At 39.3% G+C, this 12,789-nt stretch overlaps 1 protein-coding gene and 1 long non-coding RNA gene across 2 annotated transcripts in view; one reads left to right on the forward strand and one right to left on the reverse strand.

Moving 5' to 3' along the window:
- The window catches only part of LOC307029144 (TSC22 domain family protein 1-like), a 40,358-nt gene that overhangs the window by 1,725 nt on the left and 25,844 nt on the right, over nucleotides 1-12,789 (reverse strand). Inside the window, exon 2 of the mRNA XM_079664836.1 lies at nucleotides 1,077-1,128. Coding sequence (XP_079520962.1) covers nucleotides 1,077-1,128 — 52 coding nt within the window. The remainder of the gene's footprint in view (nucleotides 1-1,076; nucleotides 1,129-12,789) is intronic.
- Nucleotides 9,815-12,220, forward strand: LOC307029149. Its single transcript, XR_013805241.1, has 3 exons — nucleotides 9,815-9,930; nucleotides 10,758-10,817; nucleotides 11,003-12,220. It is a non-coding gene; the product is annotated as an uncharacterized lncRNA (long non-coding RNA).

Raw genomic sequence — 12,789 nt, forward strand, 5'->3', positions numbered from 1 at the left:
TCTTGACGTTTAATATCTCATTTCTGTCATGTAAAGTCACTTAAATAACAACTGAATATCAGGCTATCCCACCTGGGGTGCTGGCCTGGGCCAACTGCTCTTATATTACAATGAAGTACACATAAAATGCTGTTCAATATATTGCGTTTATGTCATACATGTGTATGTTTAAGAAATGTTATTTAAATAATCCTACATATGACAACTAAAATAAATTGGGCAAATCCTGTATCACTTACACGTGTAAGAATATTACACTTTAAATATTGTGGCATTCCCTTGTCTTGTAACCTACTATAATATGAAACCGTTTTCTTCCAATAAGAATGAAGAATAACTTAAAAATCAACACAATGTGATTAACTGCTGAAAAAATTATGATATTAAATAATTACGTGTAGTAAGTGGGAAAATATATTTAAATGTGATGCCATATAAAACATAATCTCGCTACTATTGCAGAAGAGAAACTGAGTATATTCAATGGTGCCACGTCATTAACCCTGCCCACATTTACGTGTGGGCCAATCAGAGGCCGAGATATATTTAACTAGGCGTGAGAGCCTTACAGTTTGCTTAGCAACAGAGTCGACAGCAGCGACAACAACAAAGGGAAACAGAAAATAATGAAACCAAATATTATCATAGTTTAGCAAAGACATGTAGTGTGATAAAGAAATGAAAAATAAACTTTAATAACACGTTCGTGACTTTGTCTCAAGTCGGGAACAGCCGGTCGTTTCAGGTATTGTTAGCTACTTTACTACTTTTACATTAGCATGCACACTTTTTTTGAAGACATCATATCTTTACAGTTATTTATGGAGTGGTTATTACAGTACAATCCAAAGTTACACTAATTTCACTCCACAGTAAACCTTAGTCCTTTTTTTATTTTGTCACTAAGGTTTTAAATGAATAAACTCACTGTTTCAACTGCATCTCATCACAATGCAAATCCTTAAATAGCCTATATTTTCTTCTTAACTAATATTTGTAAACACCCACTCAGTATGAAGTATATATAACAATAACAACATTTTCCACCAAACAAAAGGGAAGAAGTTGAAACTCACCATTGCTTGTTCAATCTTGTTGTCTATGGCCACAACACTGGCCCCCGAGGAACTGCAAAAAAAGAAAAGGGAAATATTTTAAAACAGACTGCTATATAGTGTAACATTAATACAAAAGGATTTAGAGCCGCTGCCTTTTCTTTGCTCTTGCTAGAAATGTGGGTTGTTACTGGAAGCTTCTGGAAATGTCTATAAAATCAACGGGACAATTCCTGATGTCCTGGAAAGCGTTTATGGCAGTGTGGCCTCTGGGTGTAACAATACTGTAGCATCCCTCCTCCATCACACAGACATTACCGACCAGAGAGCCCTGAACACACAGGCAGCTCTGCGGGAACTAAAGTGCTCCATATGTAACACATGGTATGTATTTACCCATTGTCGAGTTTGACGTGTGAGCTCTCTGCGCTCAATAACGACGACAGAAAAGATATGGAGAAATTTCTCAGCTGGCAGACGCCTAGATCCATAGCCACGGTGAAACAGGGAGTATTCATACTGGTCATGTTTCACAGTCCGCTAACAAACACACCGGTGTCCCGACTCGACTTTCTCGGAATGTAAAAGGCACATCCACACGGGCTCTTCTAACACTGTCCGTTAAGGGTGGTGCACCGACAGCAGCGGTAGCAATACAATCCAAGGTCAGCTCATCTCGGAGGTACACACACAAAAAAACTGCAGCTCCGGACAAGCCCGCATAATTTATCCAGCGACACACAGAGCCCGGCCCCTGATTGGTCGAGAGTGACGCTATTTGCGTAATTTATTTAGGAACGCTCCCACCTGCCGCTCAGCTGATGCGTTTATCATAAAATAGTCTGAGAACAGAGAGAAGGCGGATGAAACCGGGGGAAACCGGATGGGAAGGGAAAGAGCAGAAGTGCTGGAAAACAGGACAGGGGAAGGGCTAGATTTTGGGCCGGACAATGCACGTTAATCAGCTACTGTTTAAATATCTATGTGTCAGCCCCTAACCCTAAGGATGCCTCAGGCTTTATAATCAAAGGAATGTACCAGTATCATAACCTGAGTGATGGGATTTTGTTCATATCTCTATAACAAAACAAAGTGTTTTAACGGTAAGGAAATGACTAGGATAATGTACAAACAATATGTTGGGTAAAGTGTTCTCTCTCCACAATGCAATAGTAAATATTAACATGTTACAGGTTTGGATAAAAAATAAGCATTTATTTCATAGACTTTAAAGGTCCCATGTCATGGCCATTTCCACTGATCATAATTCCATTGTTGAGGTCTACTAGAATAGATTTATATATTGTAATTTTCAAAAATCACTTTGGTTTCTCATACAGCATCTCTGTAAACTACGTGTATTCCATAGACTGTATATATAAATGGACGTAGTGTCCGTGACGTCAACCATAGGATTCTGCAGAGTTGCCGAGAAGCCCTTAGTAGGCGAAGTCGGCCACCAACGGCTCGACAGTGACGTCAGAGTTCAACTCCCGCCTACTCCAGCCTGCTCCAAATAAGGGCAAAGAGGCGGAGCCGAGGCGGGACCTGCTGCCTCCGAACTGGAAGTAAACAGAGCTAGCTCAGGCTAAGAAGCTAAGCTAACATGAAATACATGCATACCAAGTTACTGCTAACAGTGTAGTTCCCCTATATAAACGTTACATTCATAATCAAATGAGACAATCTGCAAGAGAATTAGCTATATTTTGTTATTCTTAATGCGTGTCATTCACACGTTAAGAAAATAAGTACCGATACATAGCAGAACAATTGTTGACGATGTTCAACTTAATAAGCCTTGTTCAACATCATTTATTTAGCTAATACTATAGCAGGCGAACCAAGTCTGCGTTTCGCTGCATTCCTTGATCTCCAGTTAAACGACGGACTCCATCGCCCGGACCTAACGGACCTAGCTAGTGGGCTAGCTCCGGGACGCCGGCTGGAGCTAGCCCCCTGCGGCTCCGTTAGCTCCGGCGGCCACCACTGGGATAATTGGGTCCCAAAAATGTATATGTATGTATAAAGGGTTACGTCCTTAGCTGGCTAATAAGTAACAAGTTAAACTACCAAGCACACAAACACCTGCGAACGGGATTAACATGTATAATATTATCATTTTAGACTTCTTGGAAGTTCTGTTTGTATATTCAAGCGCACAGCACGACATTTTAATTGTCTGGTATTTGTAACAATATTCCCTAAAAGGCACAATCACCACGAACGCGGCTAAAGCTAAAGGGTCAAGTACAGTACTATGACTAACTAACGTTGTAGCCTCTATGGTTGTAGCCTAGCAGAGTGGACAAGTTGCTGTTAGCTGACAGTGAGGCATGTACATGTCCATCAAAGTGACCACGCCCTAATTTATGCAAAAACTTTAAGACCTAATATAAATAAAAGGGTCGTGTTAGAAAACAATTCACTCACAGATTCATAATCATGAAGGTGGAATCTAACTATATCGATAATAATATGTATTGCATCCATGGGTAGAAACATGTTTTTTTCTGCTGTAAAGTTGGGCATTTTAACATGGGGGGGAAATTGCTCCTTTCTGCAGTCAGTCCCTAGCGGCCCATGTATGAACTGCAGTGTGTTGCACTTCCGTATTGGCGTCCCGGCTGTTCCCCAGAGTTTGCCGCTTGGTGTATTCACTGAATTTCACTCTGCCTTTAACGGCTCGTTGTAGCTCCAATAGCTCCAGCCCCAACCCGCCCTGTGAGCAAAGTGTGCTCTGATTGGTCGGGACGTTGTGAATCGCGCTGAGCTCCTTGGGGGTGTGGTTTCCTTGTTTAGCGATACACATCGAAACACAGCCAAACTCACCCTGAGCACACACAAAGTCACAGCCGAAGTAAAAACAATAAGTGTGGCTTGATATTGAGTAAAAAAAAGGTTGAGAAACGCTGTGAGAATGGGTCTGCAGAGAGAATTTCGCCACGATCCCCCCAACTGTCTGTTATCAGCCTGCAGCCAGGGAGAAGAGATTAGCAGAGCTGCATGCACTGAGTGTGTGTGTGAGGAAGTCCGTGGATCGGTCAATTTGGACCAATCAGCGGGGGCTTAACGTAACGGCTCCGTGGACGTAACGTAACGGCTCCATGGATTGGTCCATTTGGTTCCGGGTAACGCATGACATCATGAGTTACCCGGAAGAATCAATGGACAGTGACGTATCTCCAACGAGGCGTTTTGGAGAGGTATTTTCTGTGTTAGAGTTTTACCCGCTACAGAGTGTACTTTCAGGGTTTTGAATCTGCAGACCGTTTACATGCAGAAAAACCTTCATAACACACAAGGGGACGGGTAATAACCGGAAAAGCATGACATGGGACCTTTAACGCATATTCTGGATCATTTACCTATATTTTGAAGAGCGTATATTTTAATGTTTACACTACTCTTTCGGCAAGATTAATTACCCTGTTTCAGGAACACCAACATATAGCCTAAACATCGAAAATACCTACATCATATTTCCAACACCTTGCAAAATAACTGATATTTACAGTAAAAGGCATAATATCCATGGGATAATGATCAGATAATACACCAGGAGAAGTGGTTGAATCAAATTCTGTGGATGTTTATAAAGTGCCAGCATGTTGTCTGTACATATGATGCCCCCATGTGGCCCTGTACAGCAGTGCAGACTTAGCCACATCGTCACAGAAAGCCTGGCAAAACAACCTCCAACATTTAATTAAAATGATTGAGTCTTACTTAGCGCGAAGGGCTTGAAGTATTGGAAGGTGCATATCAACAAATCCATAATTATACTTTCCTGTAGCACCAACTGGCTCTTCAAAAATAAGATGATAAATAACATGCCTATTCTCTAGCCATTTGTCCCTGGACATGCCTGGACATTCCCTGACTTGATTGAAAACATGTCCCATGGGTTGTATAACTCCCCGGTGGGTTCAGACACCCCAGGTTTTCAACTGTTGATTGCTAGATACTATATAATCAATTTCCCTGGGAGATGAAACACCCGTCAAAGGTCTCAAAGACAATGGAAGCCATGGGAATTAAATGAGGTCAATCTGACTCAAATGTTACTACACATCCAAAAATGCCTTTACAGAGAGGAGTATCTTTGGTCAGACAGACGCACCTATAATAACTGCTCCATACAGAAATTCCTAACAGACATAATACTCAATAAGACCCCCACAAAAACACCTCCTGTACAGTCGGAAAGGCCACTCTCTCACATTCCAGGTACACCCAAAACCTCAAAAATCATGTGTACATACTACGCAGACCTCGAGAGAAACAAAAACAGAATCCTGATTTATTTTATTACATTAGGGCTGCAACTAACAGTGATTTATTTTATTGATTAATCTGAAAGTTGTTTTCCAGATTAATCCTTTGTTTTATGAAATTAAAGATAATAACCCAAGGCTGATGTATGTAAATATCTTGTTTTGTCAGTAAAAAACAAAACGATATTCAGGTCGTAAAACATAGAAAAGCTGCAAATATCCATCTTTTTGGAGGTTTCAAACTGCATTTTCCACCATTTTTGCATGAACATTTTAAATAAATCATCCATCAAAACAGTTGATAATTTTTTGGTTGCAACTCATTGATTATTCAACTTATCATTGCAGCTCTCTCACACAACTGTTAAATAATACAATAAAATACATAAATAAAGTTGGGTGTCCCATTGAGCAAACATGAGCAAAAAAAGGAGGCCATCTATGAATTATGTGGAGGTTTATATTAAAAAAAACACCCTCAAATAGTACTAAAACAAGTAATTGAAGTGCTAAGTACTACTGAAGCGCAGATGTTGTTGTTTAAAGAGGGTGACCGCGGGAAAACTTCCAAAGCCGAATGGAGTATTGGGGAAGATGAATGGGAGAGGGGGAGGATAGGGAGACATATTCAAATCCTGAACAGAGAACAGGTTGAGTACCTTTTCAAGTCATTTGAAAGTGAATAGTAGGATTTTCAATAGCTGCTTATGCTAATGTAGGTGTCAAAGCATAGTTGTGGCTCATTAAGCTCGATAAGCTCAAACACAGCCTGTGTGTACCGTCAGCTGCTCACCCCAGATCCCAGTCAAACACTTATTGAGAAGTCAAATCGCTTAATGAGAGACTCTAAGCTACTCTTATCTCTTCCGCTCTCTTCACTGACTAGAAGAAGGATTTAACTAATTATCCAGACCATAATAGCTGCCAAAACTGCAGCTCTTGAGGAGTCACACAGTTAGAAAACACACTGAAACTATAACTGGCTGCTAACAATATATTTTTTTAAAGGCAATTTACTTTTATACGTCACTTTGTAAGCAAGACATGAGGATTTAAAAAATACATCCAGAGTATTGTTTAGTCTGATTAGTGAGGTTTGTAAATTAAAGTTAATATTTTGACCTTTTACCACAACATTGACTTTTTCCTTAGAATCAGAATCTGGTTTATTGTCAAGAAGTTTTACACCTTCAGGGAATTTGCTAGTCTATGTGTATAACATTTCTTTATCTAAGAAGCTGCTAAATCACCATATCTAGTTTGCACCAGTTGAGTGGACACATTTGACTGTTCCTGTGGGGCTTAGTGGAGATGCTTACATCTCAGAAGCACTGCTGTATTGATACACCACTTGCATGGCCTTGCTAATTTGCTGAAAAACAACAAGAGCCCAGTGACCCACTGAAGCACCTTAAGGGAAATGACCCAAACTTTATGCAAATTGCTCGTGGTCAGGTTTGCAAAACAAATATCCAAAACTGCGTCCAAACATAGTTTACAATTTTCAGATATAAATATATATTCTACTATGCATAGCATACTAAATATGACTTGGATTTTTGTATTTCTATCAAAATATATGGAGAATCGGTCACAGTATATTGTAATGGGTTATCTTTAAGAAAAATAAAAAAATAAACAAAGCTTATCGACATAGAAGGCAAATGTTAGAAATACCTCAATATAATGCTAACAATCCAGCGATACCACTAAATGTTTCCTAAAATAACAAACAACATAAAAACCATTCCCCTGAGATCTGATTTACTACAGGGCTTACTCACATTACATTGTACAGGTGTACCTAAAGAAAACTAGTGTCCATGTAGCACTGCATGTATATTTCCAGATTTTAGTTAAAACATATTTTCAAAATGAAAACAGTCCCGGATCGATCACTGCAACAGAAAGCCTTTAAGATCACAACAAAACAATCATAACAAAGGAAGTCAAGCTTCTGTTTTAAGGAATTTACCAGAGTTACCTATGTGTTGTTGCAACATTGTTGCAGAAGAAGAGGTGACTTAATGTGAAAGGGACCAACAGAGCTGTTACAAAACAGCCAGTATGGCCAGCAAATCAGTGACAAAAAAAGGAACAAGCTGTGGGTTTGGTTACTCGCAGTCTCCTAGATAGATTACTAAATGTCACAAATGTACATAACAGATGCATGTCATGTTTCTTTCCACACTTTTCTACAGTTCCCTTGTTATCACCGCACACCTATATTATCACTTGAGATATGTCTACCCAGCAAACCTGTTTAAAGAATAGGCTTTAAGTATTCCACAGTGTAAAAGCTGCCCCTGAAGCTATGAATGACTGAATGGAAACAGTATAGCCGAGAGCCCTTTGTGTGCAGCTACTGTAGTGATTGGCCCATGCTGAGCCGCCCTCTCTGGGGACCCCCTGTCTTTATTTTACCTTTTGAGATGCTGCTCCAGCTCCCAGAACAAAAGCTTCATTGCCATCTCGTCATGGCCTTGTACTCCCTGTGCTCTCATAGAGCCGTCCGTCAGCGGGATCATGTAAACTCCAAAGTATCAGAGCCTCCCGAGCCTCTTTGTGTAGTGTTTTCTGACACCCCTCGCTCCTTCTTTAATGTAGTGAACAGATCTGGGTCGCTCCCTACAGATGCATTGGTGAGTGCGGCTGCATTGGGAATCAGAGGCAGCGTGCCAGGTTATGATGACTGTATATGTGTGCTCCTCATTTTCCTCTGTCTATGTCATCCATTTGTGTTTGAATGGCTGACTGGTGAGGGAATTACTGCGTACAGACAGAAGCTGGGCGTGTGGTGACGTGGGCTCACGTGATCCTGGGAGTTACATAAACCATCAACAGAGATTAGCATGTGGTCCAGTGATTTCCCTGCTCCTACTCCGTGATCCTCCACCCTCTATAGCCCAACACATGGATGTACAATAACTTTAAGACTCAACTTTTCAACAACCCTTCAGCAGCTCTCTTTTTACTGGAACATACAATTATGTGGCCCTATAGCAGGATGAAATGTTATTAGCACACAAGAATGTAGATGTACAGTAAATGCAATATAAATATCTAAATGTCCCCTGTAATTATAGAAGGTTCAAATTAGCAGTAAATATCGAGAAATCAACAGCGATTCGGCGAATAAATAATCAGCAACTTTTTTGAATAATCGGCTTATCGAAAAAAACAATCGTTTTCAAAAGTGGCAGAAAAGGCCGTTTTTAGCTCAAACTCCTGCTTTAATTTGTTTGATAATATAATTAACTGCCTTTCTATAAGTTATGGGCTGACCAAACAATACGTTTAAGGACATCATCTTGTCCTTTCAGAGACTGGGATGGACGTTTTACAGAACAAACGATTAATAAATTATTAAATAATTGTCAGTGCTAGCACCATTTTAATGTGATATATAACAGACTTGACCGTAGAACTTAGAATTATATATTGACATTATACCCATATTGTCAAATGAGACGAGTAATCAGCTTGGATATAATATGGTTATTTGGCTTAAGTGTTGTATTTTCCAGGCTTTAATGGCTGCATAACAGCAGAGCGATGTCATTTTCTAATAGTTATTTTTCTAAATGTTAAATTTGCATTCGATAATTACGCATCACCATACATCCACATCACTGATATTTATCAAAAATATTAAATATATAAAAAATGTAATATTTTGGCAAAGCACCAATCAACCGTCAAACCCTCAAATATGGTCCCAATGTCGATATCTTTGGCCAAATATTTGGTGGCATTTGATATAATCTATTTCTCCAACCCTATAGGACAGTTCAGATTCTCATTTTTGAACACGCTGTACTTTTCGATGCCAGCGCGATAGTGACCCTGTGCCTCAGGGTCTTATCTTGTCATTTCTCATTGAAAGCTCCCTCAAGATGGCTTAGTGCCTTTGCAGACAGAAAACACAACGTGAACTCGCAGGGCTCAGAGACAGCCGGCCAAGAAACAACAGGTAGAGCAGGGGCATAATGCCGGGGATTTCACTTGTCCTAACAGACTCCATGTGCTGGGGTGAATCGCTATCACATGACTTCTGACCTGGGTTATACAGAAGCCTGCTTAAGCACTTTGAACTGCTGCCTCCCTCACTTTTTATCCAAAAAAAATATATATTCTTGCCAACCAAAAAACTAAATTGAAGAAAAACAGGTTTTCTAAATGTTAAAGGCTCAATATTCACTATGTATCGTCTTAACCTGCAAATACACCTCAAAAAAACGATTATAGGTCTGAGTTACTCCAGTCTATCTATTTTGAGTTTGTTTAATGAAAAATATATATGTTTTGAACTGAATATATTTATATCTAATAGAACCAACATATAACTATGTGATTTTAAATTAACATGATTTGTTTACGTTGATGCAAGGGGTGAAACATAATTGGATTTAATTATACCAGCTAAAAAGCATGGCTTTTAAATGAGCAAGATTCACTTAGTTTGACCTGACGTGAATGGAATGCATTGGTTTAATGACACCTGCTAGTTTGAGACGCATGACGTCGTAATCTATCGCGAGGCACACCACGGAGGAAGACCGCATGCAGACACGAGGGAGACGACCCCCATGCATATGGTAAGTAGTCCTATCTAGATTAATTAATGTGTTGACGAGGTCTACAAATATGAAACATCGTTGGTATGTATATCATACACCTACCGTGAATATTGACCCGTGAATTCAGACCTGTGAATTCAGCTAAATTGATATTAAAGTATTTCACAACTAGCGGCTAGCTAGCTAGCTTCTTGGCATATCGTGCACGGTGCCTTGCTGCCATGCACTCTAAAACGCCATATTTCAATTTTTGATCCAAATCAAAAGAAGTCATAGTGCCTGCACGTTATATCAATTAGAAATACAAATACAACACTAGATTTATGTAAGGGCTAGTGGAGCAATAACTACTGGAATGCATGAGTGTAGTGCTGCCGGAGCGGCACTTCAGAAGCGACACTGCGACCAAAACTCACCTAACTAGCAGCCAGGAAAGAGCAACAAACAACTTAGTAAGATACATAAAGAAAAAGTACTAGTAGTAAGTAGTGTGGGGGGGGTGGGGGGGGGGGGGGGCGGAGATTCGGGCTCGTGAACTGTAGCGCCGTGTTATGCTTGTCCACTGCACCTCGCGGGAGCGTGCACAGTGTAAAACAAAAACTCACAGAAGAATATTCGGTTAACGCGGCCACTGGTTTACAGTACTGTTTCACATGGGTGTTGATTTTGCTCTCAAAGTGCACCAGATTGATGCATTTAACTTCAACATTTAAACATAATTCACATTCGGCATTTACATACTAATTTAGTCTAGCAATTCAAATAATAGTTTCTAGCCCAAATTATATTGCACTTGGAGTTGGCATGCTACTGCAGATTAACCTAACCATGTCTGTTATTCACAGGTGTCCTGGGAACAAACACATTGACATTGCTGGCAGCAGGGCAACCTCTTCTTACTGGTGGTCAGTAATCAGCATCTTTTTTTTTTTTTTAGCAAGTTTGAAGTTTTAGCACATTGTAATCTTAAGAACTGCTTGACCTTGCTTGATTTACATCAGTAAATTACTAAAACATATAGGCGCATATAGGCTATGTTATGGTGGTTGCCATAACATATAATAATACAAATATTTTCTTTGATTTTCAGATTACAACAGTACATGTGGAACTGCAAAGATTGTGGTACGTCAGTGTCTTCTAGGCGCCTGTTGTTGAAGCATTTCAAACTAAGACATGGCCATTATGGTCGTAATTTTCGATATCCATGCGCCTATGCCACTTGTCCATGCACATTTAAGACTTGGAACCATCTTTTAAGTCACATTTACAGAGTCCATGCCAAACAAACATCACAGCAGCGTATAGAATCATCCACATTTCACTGTCAGTTGTGTGCATGTTCAATTGCAACAGAGAAGGAATATTTCATTCATATAAATACACATTTGAGGAGGAATGAAACAGTGACATGTATGTTTCTAGGTTAGGGTTAGTAAGAAAGAGCTCATACAGTCTAAGGATGTATTTTTTTATTTTAGTATTACTATGATGAGCCTGACAATTGGCTTGTAGGGTAATTTGCTCTCTGTTAGGAATGTTTTTGAGTTTTGAGTTATGTGATACCATTTGATGTACATTTTTGATACCATTTGTGAGGTTATTTTTTATAATGTGTATAATGTGTTTTAATCAGTCAATGTTAGAAAGAAAATGTTAACTTCTCACTTTGTTCTAATAAAGGTTTTTATTAGCACAATTGTGTTTCTGTGACTTAATGGTTCTGTTAGACTAAATTTAGTGTTATCAGCATATTATAATTATGTGACAAAATTCCATGCAATTGGATTAAATAGAACCAACATGGTAAACACATGTTAGTTAAGCTAAAGTAAAATATATCAACCTGAAGCATTAATTTTACATTGGATGAATGAGATAAACATGTATTGGGTTAACAACAGTGAATCATGTATTATGTACATATTTCATTTAAATTAGAGTAACATAATGTAATTGCGTGGAATTTTGTCACGTAATTAAATCATGTTGGTTTAATAAAATCATTTTTTTGAGTGTATGCAGCCATGAGCAGCAGGCCCATTTATTAATGCATGTCTTCTACTCAAACAAATGTGCGCTTCAGCTACCATTTCAAACATCATTGAAAGATCAAATCACACACACAGAAAGGCAGTCTATCCAGTTACTGGCTGTTGGGTACAGCCGCCTGACACGAGGGTTTATTTCCTTAGGAATGTTTACTAGCACTGCTGATAAACTTGCTTCATTATGACCGCTATGCAAAGACATCGTTTTGATGATTTGATTAATAATTTTTCTGACTGATTTGGCAATTGCGATACGTTTTGTGATATGAGAGGGAATTATAATTTTGAAACATTATTTGCATCGATGAAAAATATATAAGAATGATTATGGTGTGACGGACGATCTCTGTAGCTTTACAATACTTAATTCAGAATAATATTGAATCCTTTACAAAATATTGCCCTTAGTATTGGATACTGCCCTTCTTCATAAACTTCTGATTAATTGTGCAGCCCTGGAGAGAAGTCCTATATGTATGTCAGTTATGTTTCTGGTTTACTTCCTTATTTCTATCCATTGGCAAAATGTGTCTTACTCCCAGGAAGAGGGACTCCTCTCAAATATGCTGCGTTTCAGCGGAAATGAAAGTTAATAAAAGGGGCCTGGCATGACCCAGCGATGATAAAAGAGGCCTATTGAATAGTTGAATTGTAAAGGCTTTTGGCTGTGCTGTAGTTTGATAGTGGAAAGAACACACAGACTTTACCAGTAAGCCCTGGCAGTGGTTTTCCATAGTCACACCCTGACTATGGAGAATGACTGAGAGCTACTGAGTGAGTCAGTCAGGGAGGCAAGGGAGGAATGATGAGTGGCCATTTTGGCCTC

The sequence above is a fragment of the Notothenia rossii genome, assembly GCF_949606895.1.
Source record: "Notothenia rossii genome assembly, chromosome: 2".
NCBI lineage: Eukaryota > Metazoa > Chordata > Actinopteri > Perciformes > Nototheniidae > Notothenia > Notothenia rossii.